Source organism: Poecilia reticulata, chromosome 9, assembly GCF_904066995.2.
Source record: "Poecilia reticulata chromosome 9, P_reticulata-male-v2, whole genome shotgun sequence".
Taxonomy (NCBI): domain Eukaryota; kingdom Metazoa; phylum Chordata; class Actinopteri; order Cyprinodontiformes; family Poeciliidae; genus Poecilia; species Poecilia reticulata.
Genome location: NC_088838.1, coordinates 31,427,294 through 31,444,344, shown reverse-complemented (window position 1 = coordinate 31,444,344; position 17,051 = coordinate 31,427,294). Strand labels below are relative to the sequence as shown.

Sequence of the window (17,051 nt, the reverse complement as noted above, 5' to 3'; positions counted from 1 at the left end):
CTACAGCGCAGGGCATTCTGGGTAAACAGAACCAAAATAACACACGAGGCTAGCGCTAACAGGATAAATAGCTCATGAACCAAAGACAAAAGAGAAATCCTGCAACTGCTGAAATCTGAAACCAGTCCAGTCTTGTTTACATTTCAAGAAGAAGGAAGTTGCGCTCAGTGTCTTCTTCAGTGGTTCTTGGTGCAGCGCCCATAAGTTAGCAATTGGGGACCAAAGTGGCAACATTTGTTACATTTCCAGCAGCTGCTGTTCACTTTCTCACTGCACTGCTTAAAATAAACAAAACCCTTTAAGAAACCTATTCTCGTCCTCGCCTGTGGGGGCGCTGCACCAAAGAGCATTGAAAGAAACGACACAAAAACCTCTGAAGACACTGACACAGTTCCCTTCTTCTTGACATGTAAACAAGAATGGAGTGACGTCAGATTTTAGTGGTTGTAGAATTTCTCTACACAAGCCATTTTTCACTCTAGCACTATCCTCTTGTGTTCGTTTTGGTTGTATTTACCCAGAATGCCCTGCGTTGTAGTCCACTTCCTGCTTTTAGAGCAGTCTCTGCTCTGCTTGGTGTTCACTAATGCTTTCAAACTGCACCAAAGTTCACTTCAACTGAACTGAGACCAAGGATGGTATGAGGACCAAAGTTCACTGTTTTGTTCCACATCAAAGTTCTATTAGCATTCACACATCCCCAAACAAACCAGATTAAACAACTGGTGTGAACGCATCCTAAACATGGCGAATTATTTTGATTGTAGAAAAATAATGGAAGGTATATGAAGACTGGTGTAGACTTTTAACCCAATCAGCTGCAGGAAGAAAGTGCTTCAACACTTTCTAAATGATGCAAGACGCTCATTTTTATTTTGCTCCATTTTATGTCCACAGATCCTGGTGAAGCTGTGCACCTTTGTGTCTCCGGCGGAGGAGCTGGCCCAGAAGGACGACCTGCAGCTGCTGTTCAGTGCCATCACCTCTTGGTGCCCTCCTCACAACCTGCCCTGGAGGAGGAGCGCAGGCGAGGTGCTCACCACCATCTCCCGACACGGACTCAGCGTCAATGTGGTCAAATACATCCACGGTACGACATTCACGTTTGATCCAATGGAGCGTGTGTGTTGTAGGACCATTATTAGTTTACACAATGTTAGCATTGTTGCAGTAAAACTTTATAAAATGGGGTCAAAACAAAGTCCTTTGCAAAACCAAGTGCACAAAAATGTAAGTATTAACCAAATAAATCAGCATCAATATAATAGAACAACATGAATAGAATACACAGTAAAATATAAGTTAAAGCCCAAAATATTTATTACAAAATCTAAAAAGAATTAAAGGAGACATATTAAGCAAAATTGACATTTTTTTGTTGTGCAGGAGGCTCCACTTCTTCTTTTCAAAGATGTGCGGTTGTATAATTGCTCATCAGTTTTCATGTTTGAGTGTAAATGTTGAGTTTTGGGATTTAAAGTGACAAGAGGCCCTGAAACATCTCGGTCTAATGGGTCGCCTTTAGTGATTAAAGTTGAGCTAGAAGTCAGACTGAATAGTTTGGTTTAGTTTAATAAAGTTTTTCTTTGCTCCAAAAGTGACAGTCATAATAAAAACAGCCAGTTTTAATGACCTCAGGGGACGAAAGGCCTGCAGGATAAAAGTGAATCCCTTGAAAAGGTCGACATGGCTGAACTTTCCACATTCAGACGTTTCCAGCTTTTTTTTTTTTTTCCCTTCATGAAAAGTTTAACCTTTTCCCACACGAAGGCTGGTGGAAACCAGCAGAGAGTTCCTGTCCAGCCTGTAAAGCCACGATGAAAACGAGCAGGACATGGTTTTAATAACTTCCATGTTTTCTCCTCCTTCTCTTTTCTCTTTCCAGAGAAGGAATGTCTGTCCACATGTGTCCAGAACATGCAGCAGTCGGACGACCTCTCCCCGCTGGAGATCGTGGAGATGTTCGCCGGCCTCTCCTGCTTCCTCAAAGACTCCAGCGACGTTTCGCAGACGCTGCTGGACGACTTCAGGATGTGCCAAGGTTACGCCTTCCTCTGCGACCTCATGCTCAGGTACAACCAAGAGCGCCATGTTTTCTTTTCTTTTTTTTTTTTTTAGATGTATTATCTAGTGATTTTGATCATGTGTCTATCACCATATATATAACTGATTTATTGTCTAATGCATACTATTTTCTGTTTCCAGACTGGAACAGGCTAAGGAGGATGAGTCTAAAGACGCGCTGAAGGATCTGGTCAACCTGGTCACCTGTCTGTGCACGTACGGGGTGACGGAGCTGAAACCCGCCGGCCTCACCACCGGCGCCCCCTTCCTGCTGCCAGGGTTCGTTCTCCCACAACCATCTGGGAAAGGTACGGTGCTGGAACCAGAAAAGCTTTCAAAATATTCTTCATATTCTGCCCTTTTCAATAGACAAATTCTGTTTTTTGGTTATAACCTCAACAATGAACAACTTTGTAATTACCGCCTTGGAATTGGGCCTCTGTCTCTTTAAAAACTCCGTCTTCAGGAAGTCATCACAACATGACTCCTCTATTAACCCTTTAACAACGTTTTTACCAGCCTTTGACTGAGAAATAGCTCTTATAATGAGTTCAGCGGTTCCACCAGGTGTTTGCTGATTGCTGCTGGCTAGTCTGAAGGAGCTGGATGGGGAAGCTGCAGGGAAGAGCTGCTCTGCATGCAGAAGCTCGATATCATGGAAACTGCTCCTTCATCTTTTCCATTCGTCTAAATGGAGAGACGTTCTTGCAGGCGGGTGTTAGACTTGTCGACTGTTTAGTTAGCTTAAAGCTCCAAACTTGAAAAAGTCTTTTTGTTTTTCCCTCCTGCTCTTATCTCGCAGCCTGATCTTAATCTGGGAAATGACTTTGATGCTTGGCTGATCCCAGAAAGCTGAACCTGTTTGACAGACGCTGTGCTGCTCGTCACGCTGCTGGAGACGGCCCGTCCAATCATCCTGAATACAAATGAGAACCTCTGAACTGCTTCCCCTTGACCTTTAGTTGCTGAGCGTTTTTGGTCCATTTCACAGAAAAGGCTTCAGGTTCTGCAGAGCTTTTAAATGAGGGATAAAACTCTCATTCCCAACAGTTGATCAGTTTTATATGTTTGCTTTAACAAACCCCAGAGTGGAGCGTGAAGGCCTGTTTTAGCTGTACACTGAAATCATATCCACAAGATCTCCCCCCAGTCTCCCTGCTGGAGGACAAAAAGCTGAAGGAGAGTCGCTTCAGCTAGTCGCTGATCATGACTAGCATTGATTCTAGCTGTTAAATTATCAATAACCCGCTAAATTTAAATTTCTATGTGTAATATGTAAAAGAGACGCAATGCTTTGCTACTCATTACCAACACTGACAACTAGATAAGTTCATGAAAAAGTTTTAATTAAGAAAAAAATAACAAGGGAGAGGGATGTAGCTCAGTCATGCTAGCTTGGCTTTGACAAAAGTAACATGTAGATGTGCTGTGTAATTCGGTCTGTTTCCACCGCTGTGATAGATTAGCTTCTTTCATTTTTTGATGATCCTTTTTCATTCTGGTTTCTTCTTTTTTTCTCTTATTGTTTTTGTTTTGTTTTGTTTTTTCTTCCTTTGTTGCTTTCCTCCCTCCTTAGTTTCTGTTTTTTTTCTTTCTTTAAGTTTTGTTGCTTTTGTTTGCTTAATTATTCTTTTTTGTTTCTGTTTTGTTCGTTTTTGTTTTTAATCCTTGATTTTTTTTTCTTTTGTTTTAATTAGTTTGTTTTTTTGTTTATTGGTTTGTTCTGTCTTTATTCTTTCTTTCTTGGTTTCTTTCTCCCTTTCCTTATTTTTTTCTTTCACTCTCTCTCCCTCTCTCTGCCTCTTTCTTTCTCTCACTCTCTCGTTCTTCTGAACCTTCATGTTTTTCTATGTAACATCATGAAGAGTCTCCATCATCACTCCTGTTTCTCTTAGTGAGGCGTGTCCTTTACTTCAGCGTTTGCTCGTTGTTGCTCCCAGTTAATATTTTTTATCCCAAACAGATATTTTTTTTCCCTCTTATCTCTGTTTATATGTTGTTCTTGTCTCTCCTTCAGGTCACACAGTTCGGAACATCCAGGCCTTTTCGGTGCTGCAGAACGCCTTCCTGAGAGCCAAAACCAGCCGCCTGGCCTGCATGCTGCTGGACGCCATCGGGAACATCTACGCCGCCGAGCCGGCCAACTACTTCATCCTGGAGTCGCAGCACACGTTGTCGCAGTTCGCCGAGCGCGTGGCCAAGCTGCCTGAGGCCCAGGCCAAGTACTTTGAGCTGCTGGAGTTCGTGGTGTTCAGCCTGAACTACGTGCCGTGTAAGGAGCTGTTCAGTGTGTGCGTGCTGCTGAAGTCCAGCACGTCGCTCTCCTGCAGCATCACCGCCGTCAGAACGCTGCTGAAGCTGGCCAGGCACGACCCCGTGTTCAGCGACGTGCTGCGGGAGGTCGGCTTGCTGGAAGTCATGGTCAACCTGCTGCACAAGTACGCCGCCTTGCTCAAAGACCCGGTGTCGCAACAGCAGCCGCAAAACAACGACCAAGGTGACAAAAATTCACCCGCAAAGATTACACTGCAAAAACACAAAACCTCAACAAGAAATTTTAGTCTAGTTCTAGTGAAAATATCTGACTGCACTTAAAATAAGACAAAATTTAATTAATAAGTAACGTTTTAGTAAATATTTCCTTAATATTGATGAAAAACTGCTGGTTACATTGGCAGATTATTTTACTTATGGGAAAAAGTGTAATAAAAGGATATTTTGCACTTTTTCAGTAATATTAAGAAATTATTGTCTGAAAAGTTATGTAAGTTAGTTTTGTTTTTATTTCAAGTGTATTTGCAGTAGAAACTAGAGCAAAAATACTTGGTAAGATTTTGTGTTTTAACAAAGACAGTTAAAAACAGTATTTTGTGACGTATAACAGTAACAATGAATTATTGATGTTAACATGAGTAATAACCTTTCCAGGTGATGCCCTCACCTGGAAAGGTGTAGCCAATTTAATGGTGTTTATTGTCTTGTTCTGTCTTTCTGCGCTCAGCTGACTGTAAGAACAACCCGATAGCGGAGGAGCAGAAGCAGCTGGCCTGGCTGGTGATGGAGACGCTGACGGTCCTGCTGCAGGGCTCCAGCAGCACCAACACCAACGCAGGTAAATTCACCACATGCAGGCTGCAGGCTGCGCATGCAGGGTGATTTCACAGACCGGGGGTGAAATCTCCACTAACATTCAGACACAAAGCTGCAGGTTGGAGGGTTTAAATCAGGCCAGCAGGACGTCTGACTGACCCAAAGCAGGTCGGCCACCGGTTCACAGAATCAGAGTCGGATCAGGAGAACCAGGTTTCCTCTGGAGCTGGTCAGCGTCCGTCTGTCCATCCATCCGTTCATCCACTCCTCTATTAGCATGTCCATCCTTCTGTCAGTCCTTCCTTTCTCTAGTTAGTTTTCCTTTTTCTTTCTTTCTTTCTTTCTTTCTTTCTTTCTTTCTTTCTTTCTTTCTTTCTTTCTTTCTTTCTTTCTTTCTTTCTTTCTTTCTTTCTTTCTTTCTTTCTTTCTTTCTTTCTTTCTTTCTTTCTCTCTCTCATTTGTTTTTTTCTTTCTTTCTGTTAATTTTTTCGTATCTTTTTGTTCATTCGTTTATCTCTCTAATTGTTAATTTCTTTCTCTTTTTGTTCCTTTCTCCCTTTTTCTTTCTCTCTCTCGCTTCATTCTTTCTTCATTGTTTGTTACTTTCTTCCTTTCTGTTAATTTGTTTGGTCGTTTGTTTCTTTTTTCCATTTTTTCGTTCCTTCTCTCTATTAACATGAGTAATTAGCAGGAACTCTACTCTCATTATAATTGCATTCTGGGTTATCATGGTTTGTTTGTCTTTGCGTCTTTGGCTCAGACTGATAAACTCACTAACTGTGGTGTTTAATTAACCCTGCAAATAATCTCCCATTTGTTTATTTCCCCTCATCCACCACAGAGCAGTTCTGTTCAGCTTGTTGTTAATTTTCTATCAGACCACGAAATGTCTCAGCTTTAACCTCCCTATAAACCCTGATGACTGAGATCAGAAAAGATTTTTCTATAATCTGTTAAATCTGAAGAGCTGGTTTCACTCACACCTCTTGTTTGCGTATGAGTTTGTGTGTTTGTGTGACTCAGTCTGCTGGAGCAACTGGGTGAGTCACCAGAATAACCATCCTGCAGCTCTGCTCTCTGTGACCTGGATGGTGACTGTTTGTCGTCATTAGAGGAAGTCATGATGTGGGAGACATCGGGAGCTCTTCACTCTGATTGCATTTGCATTACGCACCTGGAGCGGCTAGCTGCCACTCTGACGTGACGGAGAATCGAAGCAAGTGCTTGACATTTGGATGGACGAAAGAAAAATCAAGGAGCTCGCTGTAGGATAGTTAGAGAAAGAAGAGGTGTTGATGTTTGGGTTAAAAAAATCATAATAATCTGACTTATGCTCATTGAATTTGTGGCAGCGTTAACCTCTTTATTTATTATAAACAATTTAATTGAACCATAAAATGCAACGTTTCGAGTATATATGTATTAAATACAATTTTACATTATTTAAAATTAAACTCATAAAAATTTATTGAACATTTGCAATATATATATAGATATATACTAGCTTATTTATTTTAATAAACATCACTGAAGTAAAGCATTGTTGGCATATTAGAAGTGTTACTGTTTTTTGGCTAACTTGACATATTCTTTTACTAATTTTGTTTGAACATAAACTTATTCAGTACCAGCAGCGTTGAGCCACCAATGCTGATTTTTAAAGGTGTGTACATTTCAATTTAAACAGATTAAAATTGAGCTAAAAATATTAGCCGCGCTCTGGTTAAGCTAATAGCGAGCGGCGGTCTGGACAATATTAATAACAATATATATCGCAATAAACACATCATCAATATCAATACACAGTAATTGATAGGCAGCAAGTCTATCAATTATATTATAATCCTATTATAATTATATCCTATAATCTTATAATATTATAATATTCAATTCGTAGGATATTCACTGAACTCTGATCCAGAACTACAGAGCATTCTGGGAAATGTAGGCAGCAGAAAAGCTTTAGCTGCTCAACCTCTAACAGCCAACTAAGCTACGATGGTGGCATCAATTAATTCTCACTCTTTGGTTGCCTAGCAACAACATGATGAGCAACTTACTAAGTCTCGCGTTTTGGTTACCTAGTAACAATCTTTTGAGTAATTTGCTCAGCAGCAGTTTCAGGTTTTGCCTCATAACTGCTTAAAAATGAAAAACAACGTTACGAAGAGAAAACTGTGGAAAACAGGAAATGTCATTCCACCACTTTGGCATTATTTCACATATTTAAAACAAAAAGCTGGTGAGCAATTATCGATATCGACTGATATGAAACACCAATATTGTAATAAGTGAGCCTCAAAAGATAACTTTGTTTTCATCATATGATGACATCACAGCTGCTAAAACTATAGAAAGCAGGTGGATCAAACATTTTATATGCAAGGACTAAGATTTTTCTAATTCTTTCCCCCCCCCCTCTCGTTCTTAGCTCTGTTCAGAGAGTTCGGCGGCGCTCGCTGCGTCCACAACATCGTGAAGTACCGTCAGTGTCGGGAACACGCCCTGCTCATCATCCAGCAGCTCGTGTTGTCGCCCAGCGGCGACGACGACATGGGAACGCTGCTGGGCCTCATGCACTCGGCGCCGTCCAGCGAGCTGCAGCTGAAGACCGACATACTGCGGGTAACAAACACAAACGGTCAACCGTCTCCAGAGTTCGGTAGTAACTAGTTAACATTTAATCAATTACATTTACTTCAGTAACTTTTTTGAAAAAAAATTATTTTTACGACATTGTACTTTTTACTTCTTACCGGAGTCATTTTATTATGAAGTATTTTTACTCTTACTTGAGTAAAATATGTTTTAAACAAAAAAAAATTCAGCAGACACACACACACACCTGCAGTTTCTGCTAAAGTTTCATAAGTTTTTTTATTGAAAGAAAGAAACTGATTTGGAAACATTTTCCTTGCCTGACTTTGTTATTTTTTGTTACTTATGCAAATTATTGTCATTTTGGTCCTGATGGTACAAAAATGTATATATTTTGTTCCATCTAATGATGTAATTTTTAAATATTAAATGATTGATAATTTAATCAGTTACTCAGTACTTGAGTACACATTTTACCAAATACTTGAAGTAGTTGAAGTAGAGCTACTTTCACTTGAGCATCATTTTTGGGTATTTACTCACCTTTGTCCTTAAACCAAAATTACTTCTGAAGCAGCGTCGTCTGGTTTCAACTGTTTGTCTTCATTCCAGCTTTGATTTTTAGGCTGTTTCTACAATTTAATTATTATACAGCCAGAAGGAATCAAGCAGAAACAAAGTCTGCACCTCCAAAAGCTTGTCGGTAAATCCTGGTAAGAACGTCCAGACACGAAAGGGAGTGATTTTAAAAATCAATATGCATTTGTAGCGCTGCACACAGTAATTGCTTTAAAGCAGGATCTCTGAGAGTTAGGCGCACATAAAAGCTGGAACCGTACACACACTTTCACACACTGGCAGGATGAGAGGCCGGCTCATTTTCCCAGGCATAATTGCATTTTTAAACTCCTTCCCCCTGCAGATGAAGTAAATCTCATGCCTTCCGAGGCCTTCGCCTGGATTAACTTGTCAGCATTTTACTTCAATTTCACTAATCATGGATTTTAATTATCACCATAAAAAGAAACTGCACGGAGCTTTAAATAGGCCTTTTATTTGTGCACCGTAAATGAGAGAATTCGTATAAATCTTCGGCTCAACCCTGTGAAAGCCCTCATTTCATGTTTTACAGGTGAGAAGAATCTATCAGGGGTTTGTTGCATTAATCTTCCACATTGCGTGTGAAATTAATGCCCCACACTCAGACTTTTAGTGCACAGCTGCAGCCTGCTGGTGATTTCCCAGTGTGAAGTTAGAGGAAGACTCTCCAACATCCTGTGATTGGTTTAATAAAACTTTGTGCTGACACTAGCAGGACTTTGTTAATGCAGCAGGAAACAGCTGGCTGGTTTTACTTCTTCTTTGTTACTGGCGCATGCTATTCCTCTGCTCTGTAGCTTTAGTCAGACATTCAATTCATGGTTGCCATAGGCGACAGTAAACAGAACTAGTTTCACATTTTACTTTTTGCACGATTCCTGACTGTATGAACGCTTCGACTGAAACGATTAATCAGTGAAATCATAACTAATCAGTTATTAAAATCGTCAAATAATTTTATGATAGATTAATCATTGGAGTGGTTCTGGAGTGGGCATACTCAAAAAACATATTCAAAACAGTAATTATGTCAATAATGTACAAAAATGCAGACATTTTGCATTTCAGATAAAAATCTTAAAGTGACATAGAAGCATTCCTTTTAATAAAATTTTAGGCAATAAACTCCATCCATCCATCCATCCATCCATCCATCCATCCATCCATCCATCCATCCATCCATCCATCCATCCATCCATCCATCCATCCATCCATCCATCCATCCATCCATCCATCCATCCATCCATCCATCCATCCATCCATCCATCCATCCATCCATCCATCCATCCATCCATCCATCCATCCATCCATCCATCCATCCATCCATCCATCCATTCATTCATTCATTCATTCATTCATTCATTTTCTTACACCCTTGTCCTTCAGTGGGGTCGGGAGGGTTGCAATAAACTCTTTAGCTTTTTAATAATAAAAAAAAGCAATTGAATTGTTTATGTGCATCCTTTAATGTATTTCTATTATTTTATAAAAAAGGCACAGATGGTTTAATCAAAAATCAGCAGAATTTGCCATTTTTAAAATCCGATTAATTAAGAAAATTCAATTCAGTCCAAATTGATCCTAGTTACTAAATAATGCAGTGAAGTTTAATTTATTACTTAAATTGGTTACAAGTTTTCTACCTAAGGAAACCCAGCAGATTGCATCCAGTTATTAACGTGCAGCGTTCGCTCCTCCAGGACAGTGGACGTTTGCTTGAGTCGTTGTTAACTTTGCAGCGATCCTTCATACCGAGCATGCATGTGGCGACAGTGGAGAGGAGAAACTCTCCTTTAACAGGAGGAAACCGCCTGCAGAACCAGAACGCAGCTCAGTATGAGCAGCTGTTTGCTACAACCGACTGATCCAGGAGTAATTTCTGTTATAGAAAATAAAAAGTTAATAACGGTAGTCGCACCATTAATGGCCTTCTTTATTTATTTTTGTCATTTTACCAACAAATTAAAATCTTCTTCAGTACAACACACAGTTGCTTTCTGTTTAACTTCATATTAAATACTTTAACATGTATTCATTTACTTTTACCTGTAATATTTTGATGGTGCCTGATGGATCTGTGTTTTCCGTCTCCAGGCGTTGTTGGCCGTGCTGCGCGAGAGTCACCGCACCCGCACGGTGTTCCGCAAGGTGGGCGGCTTCGTGTACATCACCTCCCTCCTGGTGGCCATGGAGCGCTCGCTGTGCCAGCCGCCGCGGCACGGCTGGGAGCGGGTCAACCAGAACCAGGTCTTCGAGCTCCTGCACACCGTCTTCTGCACGCTCACCGCCGCCATGCGCTACGAGCCGGCCAACTCGCACTTCTTCCGCACCGAAATCCAGTACGAGAAGCTGGCCGATGCTGTGAGGTAACAAACAACAAACAGCCGGAATATATTTTTACTTTTACACGGCAAAAACACAGAATTTCACCCAGTGGTCCAGTTCTAGGTCTAGGTGTTGTTCCAAGTACACTTGAAATGAAACAAAACTTAACTTCTCAGCGAGATAAAGGAGCTTGTTTTTGGTTAGTAATTCCTTAATATTGGTGAAAAAGTACTAGATCCATGTAGAGCTAATAGATCTAATGTTTCAAAAGCAACTCTAAGCAGATGGGTTTTTAGTCTACATTCTCAGTGTTTCGGCTGTTTTGCAGTCTTCTGTAAGTTTCTTCCAGATTTGTGGAGAATAAAAACCAAAAGCTGCTTCTCCATGTTTGGTTCTGTTGATACAACAACAGCAGATCTTTAATGTGTTGTGGTGCTAAGCCATTCAGTGATTTATAAACTAACAACAGTATTTTACAGTCTATTCTCTGAGCTACAGGGAGCCAGTGGAAGGACTTAAAACTGGGGTAATGGGCTTCATCTTCCTGGTTTTAGTCAGAACGCCAGCAGCAGCATTCTGGATTGGCTGTTTTAAGTCAATAATTAAGGCACTATTATCTTAAAACAAGCTCATATTTCTTGCTGAAAAGTGACTTGAGGTGTTATAGGATATTTGCACTGGACCAAAATGACCTGTGAATATTTTGTGTTTTTGCGGTGTGAATCTTTGGACTTCATGATGTGTGAGCGTTTTGACGTTCCCTCCTCCAGGCTGCTGGGTTGTTTCTCCGACATGAGGAAGCTGGGCCCAACCGGAGTGTTCCCGTCCAATGCTCAGCCCTTCCAGAGGCTGCTGGAGGACGAGACGTCCTCCGCAGGCTGCGCTGGAGACAGCGTCTGTCCCACGCTCAAACACTGCAGCAAGCTCTTCATTTACCTCTACAAGATGGCCACCGACTCTTTCGACAGGTGGGCGAACTGTGGAAACCCATAAGCCGCACAAACAACACAATACCAACACAATACCAACACAAACACAGCTAAAGTGTCCCTTCTATCATTTGTTTCAAATAAGCAATGAATCAATTGATTTCATGAAAAATTTAAAACAAGCTCAATAATTTCCGTTTGCATGATTTGTCAGTTTTCTCTTTTCTCTCTTTCTACCAAAAACTGGGCGGTAAAATTCTTCTGTCTGGTGCTTTGCTCCTTTTTTGAAGGACAATTTTATTTACACAGACATTATATTATAACTAACTATATTTGTTATTTTTGTTGTTTTGTTTATTTATTTTGAATATTTAAAATGCCTTCCAGTTAAATGTTCACTAAAATTTAACGTTTATTGATCTTTGTGCTCTTGCATTGTTTTGCCATCACCATATTAAATGGCTTCAAAATATTGTCAACAAAACATATATAATTTGAGCTGCTCAGACTTTGCAGAGGTAGATATTTAGTTTCTCAGTTAAGTTCACGTCGGCGTGAAGCCGGTCCAGTTTTTCTGTTCTGCTCAGTCGTGCTGCTCTTCTGTTTACTCACCGACCAGAAGCTCATTTGCTGCTGCGATAAGTTGGCAAACTTATCAAGAAACCTGTTGCTGAAGCTTTTAAGAAGTCTAGTTTCTGTCCTTTAATCTTTCTTTCTGTCATTTCTACACTCACCTGAAACTCCGTGTTCAGATCTGAGTCCACATTCTCCAAACTGGAGCTTTTCTCAACTAACAGCTTCTTTCCTTCTTTTCTCTCTTTCTCCTTTCTTCCTCTAACATTGGTGCTGACTGGCTCTTCATCCTCGGTCTGGGCTGCCTGCACGGCTGCACATAAATGTGTGTGTGAACCTGTGCTCCTCTTCATGTGTGTGTGTGTGTGTGTGTGTGTGTGTGTGTGTGTGTGTGTCCTGTGGTCATGCAGTCGTGCAGAGCAGGTGCCTCCATGCCTGACTCATGAAACCTCGCTGCCCTCACCGTGGGGTACGCCTGCACTCGCCAGAAAGAGGTAGCTACAGCTTTCTGCCTTCTTCCTCACCCCTTCCTCTTCCTCCCCATTTCCTGTCTGTTGATGCTAAGAGCAATTTCAGCTGTGCTGCCGGTTTTAAGCCTTTTTCTAAAGCAGTAGGACAGAAATACATTCACTGCAAAAACACAAAACCTTACCAAGTGAATTTGGTTTAATTTCTAGTTAAAGTATCTTAACAGACTTGAAATTAAACAAAACTAATTTAAAGTAACTTTTCAGCAAGATATAGGACAAAGGTGTCCAAAGTGCGGCTCGTGGGCCATTTGCCCCCCTCTGAAAGATTTTGTTCGCCCCCGACACTTTTTCATCTTGACAAAACTTCTCCTGTTTTAGCTAAGTTAGAATTACCAAAATGATGTTTATTCAAAACATAGACATTTTGTTTAAACAGTAAAGTTGGGTGTTTTTATTGTGGTAGCGGATAATAACTGACACGTGGTAAAAGCTTCCTGCCTCACTCTCTGCTGACTCTTGTCTCCTCAGGCAGGAATTTGCTGCTCTGTAATTTTGTTTTCTTTTTTTTTCCTAACTGTTTGACGTCACAGCCTGCAGATTTCCTCATCTCCACCCCGTTACTCTGGATGAGTTGGCGCGAAAACTGCTGACTCATGTTATAGACAGTTTAATCATTACAAACAAAATTTTAGGCTTTTTAAAATTGTGCTTGGAGTAACTTGTTATTTTCAAATCTTGATGCCTAAATGGAGGATGGATAAATAAAAATAAATTACAATGCCTTGATGAATTAGTGCAACTTTTGTTACAACCGCCATTTTTATTGTATTTTGTTGGGATTTTATGTGGATAGCTAAGCCTGGGTAGGATTAGATAATAGATACTGAGCCTAAAAACAAAAAGGGAGAAAAGTGGGAAATGTTTAAAATGAAAGCAGATAATTAACCAATCAGTTCAATATTGAAGCTTTTATGAAAAACCCAGTATCCTGTTTCACAGCAGATAAAAAAAATAGAAAAAAAGAAGAAAATTAAATAGTAATTATGATATTAGTAATAAAAATGTGGAATTAGAGGCGAAGATTTCCTTTAAATCTTCTAATCTCTCGTTTTGTTTCTGCCCCAGGCACGGTTACTACGGCACGTCGGGTTCTTCCGCCCCGGTCAAAGCCCTGACGGACCTCAAACTCCACCTGGTGAACCCGTCACACCCTGCCTCCTTCTCATCCTCGTCCGACATGGTGGTCATCCACCCTGGGGCCGTTCTGGCCATGTTGGACCTGCTGCCCTCCGTCTCCTCCGAGAGCCAACCCGAGGTGAGAAAACTGACCGTACGCACCTGGAGGTGACGGCGTTTCCTTCAGCTCCCGACGTCTGACCTCGACCTTCTCCTCCAGCATGCCCTCGACCTCCAGCTCGCCGTTGCCAACATCCTGCAGCTCCTGGTGAACAGCGAGCGGAACCAGCAGGTGTTGTGTGAGGCCTGCCTCCACCAGCGGCTGCTGCAGCGCTGCAGCCAGGCGCTCGGTGATGAAGACCACCCGCTGCACCCGCCGCTGCAGCGGATGTTCGAGAGGCTGGCCTCGCAGGCGCTGCAGCCCGTTGCACTCAGGTACCGCCACCGACAACCGCTGAATGAAACATTCTGAATCCTGATTTATGGAGTCAAGGTTGTATGTGTAGCACATATAGGAAGGAATACTTTATGTTGTAAAAACGTCATAAAGTCACCAGGTATGAAACAAGCAATGAACGTTAGAACTGGGTGATGTGCTCCATCTTCCTGGTTTTAGTCAGAACCCCAGCAGCAGCGTTCTGGATCTGATTGATTTTTTTATTCAGACCTGTGAAGACGCTGTTGCAGTAATTTATGTGACTAAAGATAAATGCACAGATGAGTTTCTCTAGATCTCATTGAGACATAAGTCCTCTAATCCTGGAGATGTTCTTCAGGTGCTAGAAGGCCGACTTTGTAACTGTCTTTATGTGACTCTGAAGGTTCAGGTCCATCACTACACCCAGATTTCAGGCCTGATCTCTTGTTTCTAGCTGTAATAACTGAAGTTTTGTTCTGACTCTTTTCGCAGAGATAAAGAAACACAATACAGGATCTAATTGAATTTACTATTCTTCATGAATAAATTCATTGCTGTATTTTTATGAAAATATTGTGAGAAGTGGAATCAGAAGGCATGACAGGTTGTGTCTGCGCTGCCAGATTTGATGATGATGATGAGGCTTAGATATGACTCTCATTTCCTGCTTGACTGGTTAAATAAAACGGGCGGTCATGGCTCAGGGATGATGGGAAGTTATTTCATGAGCACGAGGTCGGTTGTTTTTATATGTAAATATGGCCTGTCTGCTCGCTCTCTCCAGCTTTAATTATGCTGAGTGGGAATAAACGTGTCTGCTACCCCGTTTTCTCTCACTGTCTCTGTGTTTCTTACTTTAACTTGCTTCTGTTGCCAGTCTGTCTCTCTGTCTGATGTCATCTGGTCGAGTTTGTGTCACGAACTCCACACTTTGACAGGTGACAGATGCCAGCAGGCATGCAAGTGACTGAAAACTGCCGTTACACAAAGATGTTGCTGTAGTTGGAAGATTATCTCACTGATTTGGCCTAATTGTAATAAATAGGAAATGCTTGTTGTTACTAAAACCACAAAACCTGGCTGCAGTCGACTTGCTTAGACGTTAAGAGTGTTGCGTTTGCTGTACTGGTGCAGAATTATCAAATATGTTTGTAATTCAGTCCATTTATTGATTGTGTTGATGGTGAAGTCTATCCAGCTCAGTTTTCTGGGTTTCAGCCATTAAGGCTTAGATTTCTGTATCGGAAGTGAAAAAAAGGGGATTGCTGCAATTTTCATGCCTTTGATCAACTCTAAAAGGATCATTTGCTGAAAGAATATAAGTTTGTCTTTAATTTATATATGTTTGTTTGTTTTTTTAACTCAACGGCAGTTCTTGACCAGGTGTAATACCTTTTATATACAGACCTCTGCATTGTATCTAATATATATAATAGACTATACTTAAATGAAGAAATGCAGTAACAATAAAATAACATGTCAAAAAAGAAAAGAATTAGCAGAATGCTTGTATTTCTCATTGTTTTCTGGTTATTGTTTGTTCTGACGTTCTGGTAAATTTCTCCTTCAGGGAATTTTTACGTCTGGGAAACCCTCTGAACTGCGGCGCCTGGGACAAGAAGCTCCTGAAGCAGTACCGGGTCCACAAGCCCAGCTCCCTCGGCTACGACGCAGACATGAGAAGTACATTTCTTTTTCTTCTTCTCTGATATTCCTAATCAAATTGATTCTGCAAACGACAGGAGAGCAGAAAGTTATGCAAACTTTAGAGTCAAACACTGAAGGCGTTTTGAAAAATGCTTATTTTCTGAGGTGATAGTTGACTATCAAATTACTTTGCATTAAAAGTTGTAATTAATGACACTGAATGCAACTTTACATTTAAAGTGTCAACAAATTTGTATTAAACGGACACTTTTAATGTAAATTTGCATTAAAAGTTGTAAATAATGACACTTTAATGTGTAGCTCAGTAAAAGTGTCATTATTTACCGAATGACACTTCATGACAGGTTGTTATGCCAGTCTCATGCACATTCCTTCAAATAAATTACCATAAATGCTTAAAATTGACAGGAAATTTGAAGAGAAAACCTCCTGGGGGAAAACCTACTGTTAGAAATCCGCCTAGTAGAAAACCTCCTGGTAGAAAACCCCCTGGTAGGAAACCCCCTGGTAGGAATCCTCCTGATAGAAAACCCCCTGGTAGGAATCCTCCTGATAGGAATCCTCCTGATAGGAAACCTCCTGGTAGAAAACCTCCTGATAGGAAACCTCCTGGCAGAAAACCTCCTGATAGGAAACCTCCTGGCAGAAAACCTCACCTCCTGGTGTTTTCTGGTTATTGTTTGTTCTGACGTTCTGGTAAATTTCTCCGGCAGGGAATTTTTACGTCTGGGGAAACCCTCTGAACTGCGGCGCCTGGGACAGGCGGACAGAAAACCTACTGTTAGAAATCCTCCTGGGAAAAAACCTCCTGGTAGAAAACCTACTGTTAGAAATCCTCCTGGGAGAAAACCTCCTGGCAGAAAACCTCCTGATAGGAAACCTCCTGGCAGAAAACCTCACCTCCTGGTGTTTTCTGGTTATTGTTTGTTCTGACGTTCTGGTAAATTTCTCCGGCAGGGAATTTTTACGTCTGGGGAAACCCTCTGAACTGCGGCGCCTGGGACAGGCGGACAGAAAACCTACTGTTAGAAATCCTCCTGGGAAAAAACCTCCTGGTAGAAAACCTACTGTTAGAAATCCTCCTGGGAAAAAACCTCCTGGTAGAAAACCTACTGTTAGAAATCCTCCTGGGAAAAAACC

At 41.1% G+C, this 17,051-nt stretch overlaps 1 protein-coding gene across 5 annotated transcripts in view; it reads left to right on the top strand.

Annotated features, from left to right (window-relative positions):
- Nucleotides 1-17,051, top strand: part of wdfy3 (WD repeat and FYVE domain containing 3) — a 91,742-nt gene that overhangs the window by 27,391 nt on the left and 47,300 nt on the right. For 4 of the 5 annotated variants that reach the window (XM_017306700.2, XM_017306699.2, XM_017306698.2 and 1 more), the window contains exons 6-17: nt 898-1,090; nt 1,886-2,072; nt 2,206-2,372; nt 4,082-4,561; nt 5,066-5,176; nt 7,586-7,779; nt 10,447-10,718; nt 11,448-11,645; nt 12,590-12,673; nt 13,775-13,964; nt 14,046-14,260; nt 15,814-15,926. In XM_017306700.2, the coding sequence (XP_017162189.1) occupies nt 898-1,090; nt 1,886-2,072; nt 2,206-2,372; nt 4,082-4,561; nt 5,066-5,176; nt 7,586-7,779; nt 10,447-10,718; nt 11,448-11,645; nt 12,590-12,673; nt 13,775-13,964; nt 14,046-14,260; nt 15,814-15,926 (2,404 nt within the window). The remainder of the gene's footprint in view (nt 1-897; nt 1,091-1,885; nt 2,073-2,205; nt 2,373-4,081; nt 4,562-5,065; nt 5,177-7,585; nt 7,780-10,446; nt 10,719-11,447; nt 11,646-12,589; nt 12,674-13,774; nt 13,965-14,045; nt 14,261-15,813; nt 15,927-17,051) is intronic. The other variant, XM_017306701.2, reaches the window with a different exon arrangement.